The sequence below is a fragment of the Drosophila sulfurigaster genome, chromosome X (genome assembly GCF_023558435.1).
Source record: "Drosophila sulfurigaster albostrigata strain 15112-1811.04 chromosome X, ASM2355843v2, whole genome shotgun sequence".
NCBI lineage: Eukaryota > Metazoa > Arthropoda > Insecta > Diptera > Drosophilidae > Drosophila > Drosophila sulfurigaster.
Genome location: NC_084885.1, coordinates 8,581,347 through 8,597,668, shown reverse-complemented (window position 1 = coordinate 8,597,668; position 16,322 = coordinate 8,581,347). Strand labels below are relative to the sequence as shown.

General features: G+C 42.6%; 5 protein-coding genes across 5 annotated transcripts; 3 read left to right on the top strand and 2 right to left on the bottom strand.

Moving 5' to 3' along the window:
* Positions 1-75: 75 nt before the first annotated feature.
* Positions 76-3,740, top strand: LOC133848882 (uncharacterized). The gene is made up of 6 exons (XM_062284614.1): positions 76-327; positions 394-543; positions 602-981; positions 1,043-1,222; positions 1,530-3,044; positions 3,108-3,740. The coding sequence occupies exons 1-6, from the start codon at positions 111-113 to the stop codon at positions 3,639-3,641; spliced, it is 2,976 nt and encodes a 991-aa protein (XP_062140598.1). The 5' UTR covers positions 76-110; the 3' UTR covers positions 3,642-3,740.
* A 285-nt stretch (positions 3,741-4,025) lies between these two features.
* LOC133848868 (protein GPR107) lies at positions 4,026-7,518 on the top strand. The gene is made up of 7 exons (XM_062284585.1): positions 4,026-4,514; positions 4,615-4,728; positions 4,797-4,942; positions 5,006-5,813; positions 5,865-5,998; positions 6,066-6,333; positions 6,393-7,518. The coding sequence occupies exons 1-7, from the start codon at positions 4,395-4,397 to the stop codon at positions 6,972-6,974; spliced, it is 2,172 nt and encodes a 723-aa protein (XP_062140569.1). The 5' UTR covers positions 4,026-4,394; the 3' UTR covers positions 6,975-7,518.
* On the bottom strand, positions 7,267-8,914 carry LOC133848883 (gustatory receptor 8a). The gene is made up of 3 exons (XM_062284615.1): positions 7,969-8,914; positions 7,688-7,914; positions 7,267-7,617 (listed from the first exon to the last, which is right to left on the bottom strand). Exons 1-3 carry the CDS (start codon positions 8,798-8,800, stop codon positions 7,543-7,545), a joined length of 1,134 nt encoding a protein of 377 aa, XP_062140599.1. The 5' UTR covers positions 8,801-8,914; the 3' UTR covers positions 7,267-7,542.
* A 2,721-nt stretch (positions 8,915-11,635) lies between these two features.
* On the bottom strand, positions 11,636-16,313 carry LOC133849463 (uncharacterized). Its single transcript, XM_062285565.1, has 2 exons — positions 16,176-16,313; positions 11,636-13,723 (listed from the first exon to the last, which is right to left on the bottom strand). Exon 2 carries the CDS (start codon positions 12,776-12,778, stop codon positions 11,732-11,734), a length of 1,047 nt encoding a protein of 348 aa, XP_062141549.1. The 5' UTR covers positions 12,779-13,723; positions 16,176-16,313; the 3' UTR covers positions 11,636-11,731.
* Positions 14,081-15,913, top strand: LOC133847752 (uncharacterized). Its single transcript, XM_062282953.1, has 2 exons — positions 14,081-15,283; positions 15,336-15,913. Exon 1 carries the CDS (start codon positions 14,081-14,083, stop codon positions 15,200-15,202), a length of 1,122 nt encoding a protein of 373 aa, XP_062138937.1. The 3' UTR covers positions 15,203-15,283; positions 15,336-15,913.
* Positions 16,314-16,322: the final 9 nt, after the last annotated feature.

Genomic DNA, 16,322 nt, shown 5'->3' with positions numbered 1-16,322 from the left:
TATAGGATATCTAGTGGCGGGGACTTGCATTGGGAATATGAATTTGAATGCGGATTTGACAATCGGAGCTAGTTAATAATGCATATTGTCCCTGGTTGAGCAATCAATCGATGGGCATTAAATTATGGCCAATTAAATGCACGAATGGATGGACGAACCAGTTGCCTGTCACATCGCATAACTGCTGCAATTTGGAGCCAATTTGTTGTGAACTTTCGGGGAGAACGGACGAAATGAACGTGATCCGTAGCCAAAGGATCTGGCTCTGCCTAACTCTGACAATCGGATTAGAATTAAGCCTGACTAGCGGTGATGACTTGAAGATAAGTAAGTTCGATTAATGATTAAGAACAAGAAAAAGAGCTGCTGCAGTCTCCCTCATCTTGTTGCTAGTTTTCTGGATTGAGCCCGTGCAGCGGGCGGAATTCGAGGCAGACATTGCGGTGGTGCTTAAGGAGCTGGAGACACTTCAGGTAGGCACTGGCATTGTAGATGCGATTATGCAGCTGACGCACACCGATGATGGTCAGGACATGGACAACTGTGAGTAGTAAGGGCATTTCCTCCTCCCACAGTTATAATATCTTCTTTCTGCGACCAGTTTGCGATATATTGAACAGCGTAGGCAGCACAGTAATTGTGGATCTGAGCTACAGTCGCTGGACGGAAGGTGAGCAGCTGGCGAGAACACATGGCATTGGGTATGTGCGTGTGGGCAGGATAATGCGGCCGTTCCTCGAAATGTTTGGCGACTTTATGCGTCAGAAGCGTGCCAACAATGTGGCCATGATCTTTCAGAACGCGCGCGACACCTCGGAGGCCATGCAGCAGCTGATCGATGGTTATCCCTTTCGCACTCTTATCCTGGATGCAAGCAGCAGTAGTGAGGACTTTGTGCAGCGCCTAAGCTTACTGCGTCCTCCGCCCACTTATTATGCAATGTTTGCTCGCGGCTCCTCAATGAATGGCATCTTCGAGCGTGTGAGTTAATTAAGCTCTTAAGAGGGATTTGTTCTCTGTCGATTAAACCCACTCGTTGCAGGTGCAAAAGGGTCAGTTGTTTCAACGTCCTGCTGAGTGGCATCTAGTTTTTCTGGACACTCGAGATCGGGTGTTTAAGTACAAACGTCAGGTGGAGTTTGCCACGCGCTTCACATTGAACGCTCGTGCCATCTGTCGGTCTATGCAGATGAGGGATATTTACTGCACCAGTGGATTCACTGTAAGTCCTGAAGGGGTTGAATGGAAGCGTAAGGGACAGGCTGAGAGAGTGTGGCAAAAAATGGAATGTCCTTGCAGATGAGGGATAAGGGGATAGAATGAAGTTAAAGCAATTTGCTCACTGTATCACCGGAAGCCCTAAGAAATTGAATGGAGGTCCGGGTGGGGAAACAATTTCTCCGGCAGTTACAACGTGATAACGGTGAAAAGATATAGAATAGGGAAAAGTGTATAATATTTGTATATTCCGCGGAGAATGAGATGGGTAGATTGTAGTTAAAGCATTGTCTTGACCTTTTCTCCCTTAGCTGCAACGGGGTCTGCTGCTAGACATCATCCGCAGTCTGATTGATGCAGCGCAGGTCAGCTACAAGTTCCCACAGCCGGTATACATGGATTGCAATGCCAGCGCCGAGGTAACTGAGGACGAGGAAAATCCTTGGATGGAAAATGTGCACTGGAGCAACTTTATAGGATTTACACCATCCAGCGACGAGTTTAACACGCAGCGGATTCAACAACAACAGCAGCCACAACATGAACAGGAGATGCTAGAGGAAGAGGAACTGACCTTTGTGGCAAACATATCGGCTGGCTACTATTCGAATGAACATGAGGCCAAAACAGATCTGGCCATTTGGTCAGCGGGTCAGCTGCGTCTGCTCAATGAGACAATCAGTCCGAGTCGCCGCTTCTTTCGCGTCGGCACTGCCGAAAGTGTGCCCTGGAGCTATTTACGACGTCATCCCCAAACCCATGAGCCAATGCGCACACGAAGTGGAGCGCTTATCTGGGAAGGTTACTGTATTGATTTCATAGCGCGTCTGGCCGAGAAATTGAACTTTGCCTATGAGATCGTGGCGCCTGTCACGGGACATATGGGTGAGCGTAATGAGCAGGGCGAATGGGATGGCGTCATAGGGGATTTGATTAGTGGCGAAACGGATTTCGCTGTGGCCGCTCTCAAAATGTACTCGGAACGCGAAGAAGTCGTTGACTTTTTGCCGCCGTACTTTGAGCAGACCGGCATCTCGATAGTAATGCGAAAACCCATGCGGAAGACATCGTTGTTCAAGTTCATGACGGTGTTGCGCGTGGAGGTTTGGGTGAGCATTGTGGCTGCGCTGATTGGTACTGCGTTGATGATATGGTTCATGGACAAGTACTCGCCATACAGTTCACGGAACAATCGAGAAGCGTATCCCTACGAGTGTCGGGAGTTTACGCTTCGCGAAAGCTTTTGGTTTGCCCTCACCTCGTTTACGCCGCAAGGCGGTGGCGAGGCACCCAAGGCGGTGTCAGGACGTCTGCTGGTCGCTGCGTATTGGCTGTTTGTGGTCTTAATGCTGGCCACATTCACCGCCAATCTGGCCGCTTTTCTTACAGTTGAACGCATGCAGGCGCCGGTCCAATCTTTAGAACAGCTGGCACGACAGTCGCGCATCAATTACACAGTTGTGGAGAGTTCGGATACGCATCATTACTTCATGAATATGAAGTTCGCTGAGGATACGTTGTATCGCATGTGGAAGGAGATGGCATTGAATGCTTCGCGAGACTTTCGTAAATTTCGCATCTGGGATTATCCGATCAAGGAGCAATACGGACACATACTGTTGTCCATCAACAGCTCAAAGCCGGTGAGAAACGCCAGCGAGGGATTCGCCAATGTGGACGCGCATGGCAATGCGGACTATGCGTTCATTCATGACTCGGCGGAGATTAAATACGAGGTAACCAGGAATTGCAATCTCACCGAGGTGGGCGAAGTGTTTGCAGAACAGCCGTACGCCGTTGCCGTCCAACAGGGCAGCCATCTAGGCGTAAGTCTTTCACTTTCAATGACGTCTGTATATGTACATATGTATATGCTTTTTGTTTGACAGGATGAGCTGAGCTATGCCATCTTGGAGCTGCAAAAGGAACGATTTTTTGAGCAGCTTCGTGCAAAATACTGGAATCAATCTAAGCTCCAGGACTGTCCACTCTCCGAGGATCAGGAGGGCATTACCCTGGAAAGTTTGGGTGGCGTTTTTATAGCCACTCTCTTTGGCCTCATTATGGCAATGGTTACACTTGGTTTTGAGATCGTATATTATCAGAAGAAGCAGAAGGCGTTGGCTCTGTCGCTTATTACACAAGTGAGGCCCATGAATATGGATGATTCGACGAAAATCGCATGGTTGGATGCCGATAAGGATTATGAGGAGGATCTAGCCAAAGAGAAAGTCAATAATAAAAAAGATGTAAAAGGAAAGAAGACTCCTAAGCAACCGTTGCCTGCGCCAGCAATCGAAGCTGGCACATTTCGGGGCAAGAAAATGCCAGTCTCGATCACCTTGGGAGATGGAAAGTTCAAGCCACGACCTCGGGATCATATCAATGTGCGTCGGAACATTCACAGCGGTTACATGGAATAGAGGGCACCAAAAATAACAAAGATGCACAATTCGAATACTATTTTTCTTATATGCTATTTATGCACTTGTGTTTGTCCTTTTTAGTGAGTTCAATTTATAAGGCACCATAAATATATAACATAATTTGATTTTAAATAATCACTTGTGAAGAAATTAAAATTTTGCTATTTCAAATGTTTTAAATAATGCGCCTTTTAATATGCATTTTATTGGAATTTCTAATATACCGAATGAAGTGTAGCCGATTATCGATAGTTTGGTATATTCAAAGTGTGGTCACACCCCGGTAAATAAAACAAAAACACTTTTTTAACAAGCAAATATCTGAATTCATATAGAATAGTAACTTACTTTAATAATAAATTAATTAGTATTATCCAGCTGCAGAAACCCATCGAAAAAAATCGGTGTATTAAACAATTTGAAAAACATCGATGCATCGATTTTACCATCGATGTTTCTCCACCTCTAACTATAACCAACACACAAATAAAAAAGTTATCAGCACAAAGTGTTAACAATTGCAATTACAATAGCAACGGCAGCAAGCAGCCGCAACAAATAGGCATTAATTAATTGAAATCACGGACCACAGCCAGAGCGACATCAGTTTTATATACTATCAATAATAACACGATAACGCAAGTTTTGCCAGCTCAAGGAAGCAAAAAAAAGTTGCCACACGGGCGAGAATACAACAACACGTAAAGAAAAGAAAGGAGAAACAAAAGATAAACAAGAGCAGTGGGCAAAATGAGTGCGCTAGCGTCAGCGCACATATTAAATATTAAATCAATATTTGTGGCACTAATCGCAGCCCTGCTAACGGCACCCCATGTTGTCCTGTCGCGCAAACATCACGTGGAAGTGCGCGTAAGTATTGTTATTCTTATTTTTATCTCAGTTTTTTTTAGTGCTGCGGTAGCCGGTCCGCTATTAACTTATCATATACTATGTAACTAATTATTTGCAGAATGATATGCGACCGTATATTGCGCTGAGCACATTTGGTTTCTACACAAACGGACATTTGGACGTCCAGCTGAGTCGCTTGAGAATTGCCGACGATCAGTCAACGTCGGGTTTGGTAAGTATAAACCATATAACACTTTATTTGTGAAGTATAACATTGCTTGACCTATACCATAATTTCAGTTTGGGCTGTCACTGGACAAAACAACTATTGATCAGTTGAATCCGTATCTGGACTCGCATCAAACCAAATGCATTTTGGAGGAGCCACCTAACAATCAGAACAGCGGTCCCATACTCTTCTTTGTGCTCGATCTCGTAGAGTTGAAGTAAGTTTTAACTCTATTCCATAGATGATGATTGTTTTAGTCATTCATATACTTTGCTTTCAGGGTGCGGGTTCATTGCTCCCCAGAGTGGGTCAACATGCATGTCTACAAAAATGTCGCGTATCGCCGCAAACGCAACTCGCATGTGGGCAAGGTTAGCGACACAGCACTCTTTACGCAGCCGCGTGTGCGACGCGCTGTCATGCCCATTGATTCCGAGGAGGCGGTAGATGATCTCGATGATAATTCGGAGGAGAAACCTTTTAAGCCCGACGAAGAGCAATCACCGCAGAAACTGTCTTCACCTATTGTAGCGGGCAAGATTGAAGGCGCTGCCAAGCTGAAGTCAGAGGAGCCCACACCATCAATTGCGCTGGCGCCGAAGGATGTGGTAAAGGATGCGCCAATACAGCCAAAGGCATCATCATCACCAGCCACAGCTGATGCAGTTCCCGCTGCCGCTTTGCCGCCTGCGGCCATAGCCAGCGGTGTGCTAGCAGCGGACTCTGAAGTGGCTGCTGAAGCTGCTCCGGCGCCGCCAGCATCGATTGCTGCTGCTGCCACGTCAAGTAACAGCAACAGCAATAGCAATAGCAAGCTTAGCAACGACGCTGAGGTGGAGCCGGCACTGCCCGTGGACAATTCACCGGGATCCGCGTCGAATTTCTACGAGTCGAACTCGTATCGCCAATCCCAGAACGATTTGTGCAATAATTTCAGTCTGCCGCTGGTTAAGCTAACCGAGGACAACATCAACTATTATAGCTTTAACTTTTCCATGTTTGTGGCGACGCCGCATGACGAGGGCTTGTACAATTTGTATTTCCACGCTTGTCCCAACTACGACAATCCGAAGAAGCTCTCGTTCAATGCAAGTTAGCAAAGTCTATGAGTTGAGCATTTTCTAAATATTTTCTTGCAGGTGGACATTGAGGAGAACAATAACGGCAATTATTTGTCGGCTGGCGAGATGCCGCTACCGGCTTTATACTTTATGATGAGTCTGCTTTTCTTTTTGTCCGGACTCTTCTGGGTCTTCATACTGAAAAAGAGCAAGTGAGTTTGCGTGCTTTATTTGTTTTATCTGAGAAGATGTAATTAATGCCCTTTATATTTTTATTAGGCACACCGTTTATAAGATACATTATTTGATGGCTGTGTTGGTTTTCCTCAAGTCGTTGTCATTGATGTTCCATTCCATAAACTATCATTTCATTGAGAAGCGCGGCGAGCATGTGGAAACCTGGGCCATACTCTACTACATTGCACACTTGCTTAAGGGCGCCGTCTTGTTCATAACCATTGTGCTCATTGGCACTGGCTGGACATTCATTAAACACATACTCTCCGACAAGGACAAGAAGATCTTTATGATTGTCATTCCCCTGCAGGTTTGGAAGGCCCCCAACACTATACTGTGATATGACTGAATAAACCTCTTTTTCTTTAGGTGCTGGCGAATGTGGCACAAATCATAACGGATGAGTCGGATCAGAGCGATGCCGAGTTTCGCACCTGGTACAAGATTTTCTTCTTTGTGGATCTGCTGTGCTGCTTTGCCATACTGCTGCCTATTGTTTGGTCCATACGGCATCTGCATGAAGCATCTGCCACCGATGGCAAGGCTGCCATTAATCTGCGCAAACTAAAGCTATTCCGGCAATTCTATTTGATGATCATCTGTTACATTTACTTCACCCGCATCATTGTGTATTTGCTGCAGATGACCGTCGTCTTTCAGTATGCCTGGCTCGATGAGATGTTCAGAGAGTGGGCGACATATGTGTTCTTTGTGCTCACCGGCTACAAATTCCGTCCCGTATCATCGCATCCATATTTCACCGTGCCCGATGAGGATGACGATGATGAGGTGGAAGTCTTAACCGAATCGGGACTCACCGAGACGGTGCATCGTGTGAAGCCATTGAATCGTTCGGCGCATTCCAATACAATTACAATTATCGAGGGCAACGACGATGAGCGTGAGAATCTGTTGATTGCGAAACGAGAGTCGAGTCATGAGTACGATTAAGCAAGAGAAATCACTCGAATCGCGTGCACACAAAAAACTACATACACCACATAAAGATAAACCGATAAAGATGCAAATGGAGATGCAGATACAACTACAGATACAGATATATATATATACGCACTTAATTGCAATCGTACTTTAAGATAGATGGCAATGGAGAGATGCAGAGTTTTTTTTTGGTTAGTAGGCTGTCCGACGATGATAATGATGACCACGATGGTGATGTTTAGTTACTAGATAATCCCGCTGCATCCCTAGATGAGAAAGAGAGAGAGAGCCCGTCCAACACTATACAAGACGTGTAAATACGAAATGAACTATCTGCATAACAAACCACAAAACCCCCCCAAACAACATGCTCCACCTCCCGCCTCGTGTTCCCAATGCTTCCTACAGATGAAGCAGATGATTGCTTATTGTATATCCCCTCCTCCCTGCCCCCGAAAATCTCGTTTTAAGGCATTATATTGATATAATTTTAAAGGATAACAATAACGATAACAATATAGCTTTAATATTAAATACTTGACTTGACCTCAGAGTCGTAATCACTTTGTTGTTCCATCTACCAATAGGTGCCACTCAACTTGGGCATCAGTTGCACCGTAAAAATCATGTATGTACAAATGGCGGTGACACTCTACGATTGGAGAAAGAGAGAGAAAGATTAACTGCTGTCCAGAAGGTGGAAGATTACATTGATAACTCACGCGTGTCAACAGATAGCTGTCGAGAACAGTGATGCCCAGGCAATCGATGCGTACACCCTGATGGAGCAACTGTAGCGAAAAGTTCTGGATCTGCAGCGAAACAGCTGGCGACGTGATCACAATGCTGTGCAGCTGATGGGCAATGCGAGGCATGAGTTGCATGCAGCTCTGCGAGACGTAAATAAATGCTGGAATCTCCAGTACAGCCGGCAGCAGTAGATAATAGTCTTAAGCGAAAGAGGAATAGATAAGATAGTTGCTCAATCAGATGATTCACTTACCAATAATGTTGATCTTGTTGTAGAGCGTGTAGTACATAAAATAGCAATCGACAGCGATACGCACATAGATCATCAACAGGACGGTGAGAACAGAATACCTGAAGGCAACCAGAAAACAATTGGCCAGCTCATAGATGCGACCATAGATCAATTGCTTGTGGCGAACACGACGTCGCAGATACTCCTCGAAGCCAGTGAAACTGGCCACATCACTGGCAAACGTCGAGTACTCGGCGAGCAGGGCCAGCTCATGCTCCAGCTGCAGCAGCTGCTGTCGCAACAGTTCCAGATGGAGAACAAACTGTGTGTTCCGCAGATGCACGATGAGCACAAAGGGCTGAAAGGTGCTCCAGAAGAGTACAATATGCCGGCTCATCACCTGCATGCTGGCCAAACTGCACACGAGCAGACCCTCCAGCGACAGCGTGCCATACAAGGTGACCAGGAAACGCCAATGCTGACGCACCTGTAGGCGCAACGTTGACGCCGGCTGTGGAGCAAGAGTAGCATACAATTGCCAAAAGCGTGCCAGTGGCCGTGGATGCCAAATTGTCTCCGCATAGATGCTGAACACGGCGATCTCGGCGAATCCGTATTTGAGTATATCGTTGAACCAGCCAAAGGAATCGCCTTGGTAGAGAAACACATCCGAGCTGGTCAAACACACCACAGTCAACGCCGTGAAGCCGATCATCAGGCAACCAGCGAACAGGCGAAACCATTTCGCCCTGTTCTCAGGCCATCCATCACCAGGCAGCGGCAGTCCATGCAATCCTAGCAGCTGGTAGAAGCGCAAATGACTGTGCAGCAACTGGCCAATGTCGCCACTCATCGTGTTCTAACCACACTGGACGCGAGGCGACGTCGCCTATCGCTGGCAGGCATCTTTATGAGTAGCCAAAGGACACGCTTCGATGGTCAGCGGCGATTGCAATCCCCAAGTCGATTGAATCGACTAATTAGCTTCTTTACAGTACTTTTCATTAGTTGCCACATTTTCAATTTATTAATTAATCTATGTACATATTTATATAAAATATTTGTTATCCTTAAAATGTATTCATGTGTATATAAATATATAATATATTTTTTTAATTTGCTTAAATAGTCGTAAAATATAGCAGCAAGTAAAATTATAAATAAAAATTATTTTCAAATTTTAACGAATTTGTTTTTTTATTGGTTATTGAAAGCATTTCAAATTTAAAATTGGTGCGCTAGGGCCACACCCGAAAATTAAATTTTTGTGGCATACTTTGAGGGGACACCAAATTTGCTGAGCATTTGCTTGCTGCTGATTTCTGTTTGCCTGGTATTTCACCAGCTGACTTTAGCACTTTAAAGCCACTGAAGTCGCCGCGGTGACAAGCTCAAGTGTCAAAAAAATCATTTGTAATACCAGGCCAACATAATTCAACAGCAAGTAAAATCATGAGCATTTTTTTTCAAATTTTGACGGTTACTTGAAAATTTTAAACTGGCCGCATCTAAAATAAAATATTTCTTAGCATACTTTTAAGGTGCTCCAAAGTGAGTTGCTGTATTTCTGCTTGCTGCTGACTTATGTTCGCCTGGTACTTCACTGGCTGACTTTGGCTTTTAGAGCCACTTGAAGTCGCCGCGACAAGCTTCTTAACTGCCAAATTTTCATTTGATATACCAGGCCAACATAATTCAACAGCAAGTAAAATCATGAGAATTTTTTTTTTTAATTTTAACGGTTACTTTTTGGTCACATCTAAAATAAAATATTTCTTAGTATACTTTGAAGGTGCTGCAAAGTGACTTTTTTGTATTTCTGCTTGCTGTTGACCTATGATCGCCTGGTACTTCACCGGCTGACTTTGGCTCTTTAGAGCAAAATGATCATTCGAAATTCCAGGCGAACATAATTTATTAGCAAGCAGCATCATGACAGAAAGAAATTTTAAAATTTTAGCGGTTATTTGAAAATTTCAAATTGGCTGGCTCTTTGGAGCCACTTAAAGTCGCCGCGACAAGCTTCTTAACTGCCAAATTTTCATTTGAAATACCAGGCGAACATAATTCATCACCAAGCAGAATTATGAGAAATTTCGTGTTTCAAGTTTTAACGGTTACTTGAAAATTTCAAATTCTCCACACCTAAAATGAAACTTTTCGTAGCATACTTTGAGGGTGCTCCAAAGTGACTTGCTGTATTTCTGCTTGCTGTTAACTTATGTTCGCCTGGTATTTCACCGGCTGACTTGGCACTTACCGTATCGCACAATCTCGGGGCAATCGTGAAGTAATCGCCCGATAATCGCGCAATTCATCTGTTGATGTGACAATTTTTAGCCCTGCACGGCGACTTTAAATGGCCAACAACAACAATAACTACATATGTAATTAACTGGAGTTAATTAATGCTGAATTATTTTATTTGCTGGTTGTTGTCATTTATATTTATTTTTCAATTACAACGCTACAAATTCTTTAACAAATATATATATATATATATATTTCTTCAACACAATTTAAACCCAAAATTTAATTATCAGGCATGCTCCGGTTTTCACTTTCGGTTTTCGTTTTCGTTTTGAAATCGAAAACGACAAAATTGGTGCTCCCGTTTTCACTTTCACAAGATTTTTTCGAATTGCAATTCGAGAAAATTTGACTTGCCGAAATGAAAAGTAAATGCCTTTTTCTATATTAAATTGGATCTTATTTGCAAAAGGAAAAAAAGTAGTTGACTCATTGGTTTATTGTCGTTCTTTTAAGACCGCCAGCAGATCAATTAGGCTTGTAATTATTTTTAAAACGACTAATTTCTGACCCCACCTCAAATTTGGATATCAAATTTTGCCGTCGGCAACAACAATTTTCGTTTTGGTGAGCGACCGATAAGTCCGACACCATGAGTTATCGCCTAAGCTGCCATACTTTTGATAGAATGAAAAGCAAGTTAAAAATACTTGTATAATCAAACGGATGGCGATAAATTTGTTGAAGTTGGGTAAAATATGTTTTTTAAAAATTAATTTATTTAATTTAATTACTTATGTGTTAAAATTTTATAAAAAAAATTGTTGGAATAACCGGAATGAAATACATTAAAAAGGTGGCATCCCCATTTTTTGTGGGTAACAGCTGATTGCCGTTCAACTGATTTTTTTAAAGAAAGTATCAAATCTTTCTTTGCAAAAAAGAGAAAAGCCAAATATATTTTATTGAGGGGAAGCATAAATAAACAATGCAGGATAAAAATATCTTTATGTGAGTTCAATCCACGCACGAAATTGGACATACAAAAGACATTTTTTTGCGTTGTTTACTTTTAACCAAAACACAAGTCAGCTGTTTTAGCAGTAAAAAATGAAACGTTCCGATAGCAAAACGATGACCAAAAACGTGTGAAAACCGGAGCACCTAAAAACGAAAATCTCGGTTTTGGTCCCAAATCGAAAACGAAAACGAAAAGTGAAAACCGGAGCATGCCTGTATAATTATAAAATATAATATATAAAATAAACGAACCAGTGGTAAACTTATAAGGTTTAATCGCCTTAAAACTAAAAAAAAAACAAGGATTTTAATAAATTAGCATTATAATACGAATTTGGAGAAACTTCTTTATAAATGAAGACTTTATCAACCTAAAACAACTAAAATATGAATATAAATATACAAAAATTTGATTTAATTTGAAAGCTTTAATCGCCTTAAGACTAAGCAACAAAAAAAAAAAAAAAAGAATGTGAATAAAGTAACATTATAATTAGAATTTGGAAGAACTCTCTTATAGATAGGGTCCGGCTTGTGGATACCGACTACTACCTAGGCCCTGCACGTGTCCCGCCTTATAGCTATCGACGCCGCTACCGCTATAGCCAGAGCGACTTGCCCAGTCCTGGGAGCTGGGACGTCGCCGTCTTGTAGGCACTGGACCTGCATAGGCATCAATATCGTCTTCATAGATATCCTGTGGCTGTGTGTGCAGTTGAGGCGATGGTCGGAAGCCACTGCTGCTCCCGCCGCCGCCGCTTGGCCCGTAATCGAATAGATATTGCGTCTCTAGGGGCGATTCATCCGGCGCTTCCAGCGTGTGAGCGGGTGCACGAGCTGACGGATAGGAAGGCGGCGTGTAGCTGTATCCCTGATCCAAATCCGAAGGTTCCTCAACGGGCGCTGGCTCTGCATAGGCGCCGCTCAAGTACGGCGCCTTGTTGCGATGCACTCGTCCTGGGGCGGCATAATGATAGCCTACATCGTCATCGTCGTCGTCGGGCTGCTGATGATAGTGGTGCTGATGCTGCTGCTTATGGTATTGATGTTGTGGTCGCTTGTCAATCACGTGATAAGTGTCCACATCATGCTGTGGTCGCGGCTCATAATCGTAGCCATTGGAACGATGTTTCTCCTCAATGATGGTGTACGTGTTGACCTTCTTTTTGGGCGGCGGAGGCGGCGCCTTTTTGACCACATATGTTTCGCTGAGATGCTCGGCCAGCTCCTTGGCATGATTCAGATAATCGGCATGCTCGCTCATGTGCAGCGGTTTATCCAAGTCCGATAAAATCACGCTCTCCAGCAGCGGACTTGTCTTCAGCTTGGACGGCGGTGGTGCACGTCCGCGTAATCTCTGATGTGGTGGCGCATGGTGGTGAAAGTGATGGATGACTTTGTGCGGTGAGACGGGCTCGGCATCGACGGCAATGCTCGGTGCCTGATCCTTGGGCACATGCACTTTAATGTGCACATATTCGTTGCCAAAGGCTGACACGACTGCCAGCAGCGACAGCAGCAACAGAGCTGACAACGTTATCAACACCTTACTGCACGGCATCACTTTGATTTCTGGTTTCTAGTTTCTCGATTCTCTTTTTCTTTTTCTTTGGTTGGTTGGTTATTTGTGGTCCACTCTGTCACTCGCTCGTTCGCTCGCTCGTTGTCACATTGCCAAAATTGGTTTAAACCGAAATCTTTCTTTTGTCAAAATTTATATACGGCCAGTCCAACGTTGGCGACTGCGGCGCTCAAACGGGAAATGCGATCCATCGATTTCAATCGATCGGCCTCTTTATACTCTGCCTTTTTTTCCATTTTACCAGTTACATGCATTTGCTTTGTATGTTGTAACAGCCATTTTGATTTTGTTTTTGCCATTGTTGCGTGTTGCCAGAGTGTCAGACGCAGTACAAAACGCAAGTAATAAATTCACCGTACTGGCAATTCTGACAGCTTCCAATGCGACGGGAAATTGAATGTACTGTGTGGCTGGAAAGCGTATTTCAGAAGAAGCAACTGTAACGGTTGTCATCATTACAAGCAGCATTGGGCCTTTGCTTGGATAGGCGAAGGGGAGGTGGGGTGATTCTTCTTTGCCGTAATCGTCTCCCTCTAGCTGCTGCGATCTGTTTAGCATGGTAACTCTCGCTCTCTTTTACGCACAGCGCGATAGCGGTTATTGTTATTGGTTTGTGTGTGTTTGTTGTGTTTTCTTCGTTTTGTTTTAACTTTTGTTTTCATTATTATTGAAATGAAATGCGTCGCAGCCGGCCACATAAATATTTTTCTAGCCGCCGGCGGCAGCAGCAGCAGCAGCAGCCGTAGCAACAACATTAAAATGTTTATGTATTTATTTTTATTGTTGTTGCATTTTTTTGGTGCTTGTCAAACGAAAGTGCGAGACGGCAGTTGAGATGAAAGATGAAAGCGAAGCTTCTCTTCAAAATCGAACTCAAACACGATATCGACTATCGATAGCGGCAAAATTTCAAATTTGCTGGGGCTGCGAATTGGATAAATAAAAATAAATATTCTAATTAGAGATTATATAATATTGACAGTATTTGGTATTTGTTTAATCAAAAATTATTAAATGCTTCAACTTTTAATTGTTATGTTAAGCGAAAAACACTGAGAAAGTTGTCGACAAATTGAATGCTATTTATGACCATCATCATTATGATTATCATTATGGCATTTCAGTATTTAATAACAATTAAATACTGCCACGTGGCTGGCAGTAATTTGCTGACAAAATACTAACATTTTCGTACATATAGCAAATCGAATTATATGTCATTCTAAAATAATCTTTTCCGAAATCATGTATACATACATAGATCCAAGAGAAACAAATGAAATGCACGATGCAAATAATGGTGAAAAGATTAAGAAGGAAAAAAAGGAACGCAAGAAGAAAGAAAACAGAAGGATCGATGAAGATGACTTGGAGGTAGAACGCTTAGATCTTAGCCCGCATTTTTCGAATGAGCCAATTAAGATATGTGAATCTCACAAATTGAACTATGATTGGTATGTCGGTGGTTTAAGGAAAAAGTACTGCACCGATATCATTCTCATGCAAGGCATTGAACCAATCAAATTTCATGGATTTTTGTTACGTTTTCATTCTCAACTGTTTGCCCGTAATTTGCTAACTGGATCCCAGATTCTGCTGCATGAGAGTCCAGTGAGCGCAAAGGTTTTGTCATTGGCCAACGACTGGATGGTCAACGTTAGCATCGAGTGTCCACGCAATTCCATATTTCATCTCATGCAGGTTGCCTACAATTTTTATATGCCACGCCTGCGAATCGATATATTAAGTTGCTTGGATGATAGGATCGCATTCAGCACCGAAGACATTGTGCAATTATATTTCAGGGCACAGAAAACGCGAGTCGCCGACGTTAGTATTTTATTGTTGAATGCGGTGGGCAAACATTTTCTCTTGATCGTTCACACGGATGAGTTTCGTGATTTGGAGTGGCATGCCTTGCGTGATTTGCTCCACTCGAGTCTGTTGTATGTGCACTCGGAGATTGAGGTGTTGTACTCGGTGTTCATTTGGCTCTACACCGCGTACAATGATCGCATTAATGATCTGGCCGGTGTGCTGGAGGAAGTGCGCTTCCAGCAGATGCCGCCAGTATTTCTTGTTACGCTGGGCACATTGCTGGTGGAGCTGGACGTCGAACTGGCCAATAAACTCTGTCCCAATATGCAGATGGGAATGTTGATTCAACAGGAATGCTATCAGTGTGACATTGAAGTGGGCGATGGAGTGGAATTGGAACGCGCCTGGATCGAAGATCCCGAGTGTCCATATCTCAACGATGTCAAGAAGGGGAAATATATCAATCATGAAGTATTTTTGAAGTACGTGGAGAGACTGACTAATGTGGATGCTTTCACATCGCGCATCTACGTTAAGAGTAACAAGAATGTTCTGAAATTAACGGAAATTTCGCAAAGTGAGTGAATTGAAAGCAAAATCCAAAAGCAGCAAAATATGATTATTGTCAATTCGCTTGAAATAACAACATGTGACATACTAATAGACGTAATTAAAACGCTTTATCATTTGAAATCTCTCTATATGTCTCTTTTACTAGTTCTTCATTATATTAATCAGAAATTCAGCCATTGCCTGTCCTTGACTCTTGACTGCGAATAAGTTGTCAACAGACCAGGCGGGCATGGCTGACGTATACGTAATTTATGCATGCAAAATCCAACCCAATTAAATAATTTCAAACACACAAAGAAAAGAAACGGAAACAATGAAGCACAAAACGAGTTTCCATGGAAAGCAGTGCCACATAACAATAACAATAACAATGACAGTGACAGTGACACTACGCTACATATATTATGCATGGTTAGTTTTAGTCATAATATATGTATATAACGGCATATTACGTATACGTTGAAGAACACAAAAAAAAAAAACGAAATTTGTTTATCTCAATTCCAATTCTTTAGCAGAGACAAACATCTTCGTTATCGTCGGTGAAAATATTAATACAAACGGTCATTACGTTCTGTGTTTTCGCACAAAACAAGAGAAAAGAAAACTTAGGAAAAGTTTTGCAAATTTTTGCTTTACATAAACACATTCTGAAAAAATGCATATATTGTTTTAACTCATTTTGTGTTGTTGATTAAATTAAATTAATAAATAATTTATACATGCAAATTAAATTTGAAATCAAAACTATCGATTTTAGCATGCTGCATTAATCGATATCAGTGCCAGCTGAGTAGCTGAGCGCCGCTGATGTAAATATGCATTGGAAAGCCATGAATTATCATCAATTATCATCATTGTGTTACACACAATCAATAGTTCAACTTAATGCATATATTTTTCCAATTAAAATGATTATAATTATAAAAATAATCAATAATAATCAATATTTAAATAGTCAAATTTTATTTAAATTCAAACTTACCGCTTAGCTCGCTATTTGTATCGATACTTCAGCCCTCATGGCATGACTGTTGCATATTCTGCATGTCTGGCAACGCCACAAACAGCTGTGCGCCGCCGTTATTAGTGCGTGCATTTATTGTTTTTGTTTTCGTCCCTGACATAACGC

What these genes read in the sequence shown, in the direction of transcription:
- LOC133849463 (XM_062285565.1), bottom strand. Translation starts at nt 12,778, where the DNA reads ATGCCGTGCAGTAAGGTGTTGATAACGTTGTCAGCTCTGTTGCTGCTG.
- LOC133848868 (XM_062284585.1), top strand. Translation starts at nt 4,395, where the DNA reads ATGAGTGCGCTAGCGTCAGCGCACATATTAAATATTAAATCAATATTT. An exon ending in AACATCACGTGGAAGTGCGC is followed by an intron (nt 4,515 to 4,614) that starts GTAAGTATTGTT and finishes AATTATTTGCAG; the next exon opens with AATGATATGCGACCGTATAT. An exon ending in ATCAGTCAACGTCGGGTTTG is followed by an intron (nt 4,729 to 4,796) that starts GTAAGTATAAAC and finishes CCATAATTTCAG; the next exon opens with TTTGGGCTGTCACTGGACAA.
- LOC133848883 (XM_062284615.1), bottom strand. Translation starts at nt 8,800, where the DNA reads ATGAGTGGCGACATTGGCCAGTTGCTGCACAGTCATTTGCGCTTCTAC. An exon ending in CAACAAGATCAACATTATTG is followed by an intron (nt 7,915 to 7,968) that starts GTAAGTGAATCA and finishes CTTTCGCTTAAG; the next exon opens with ACTATTATCTACTGCTGCCG. An exon ending in ACAGCTATCTGTTGACACGC is followed by an intron (nt 7,618 to 7,687) that starts GTGAGTTATCAA and finishes CTCCAATCGTAG; the next exon opens with AGTGTCACCGCCATTTGTAC.
- LOC133847752 (XM_062282953.1), top strand. Translation starts at nt 14,081, where the DNA reads ATGCACGATGCAAATAATGGTGAAAAGATTAAGAAGGAAAAAAAGGAA.
- LOC133848882 (XM_062284614.1), top strand. Translation starts at nt 111, where the DNA reads ATGGGCATTAAATTATGGCCAATTAAATGCACGAATGGATGGACGAAC. An exon ending in TGAATGGCATCTTCGAGCGT is followed by an intron (nt 982 to 1,042) that starts GTGAGTTAATTA and finishes CACTCGTTGCAG; the next exon opens with GTGCAAAAGGGTCAGTTGTT. An exon ending in AACAGGGCAGCCATCTAGGC is followed by an intron (nt 3,045 to 3,107) that starts GTAAGTCTTTCA and finishes TTTGTTTGACAG; the next exon opens with GATGAGCTGAGCTATGCCAT.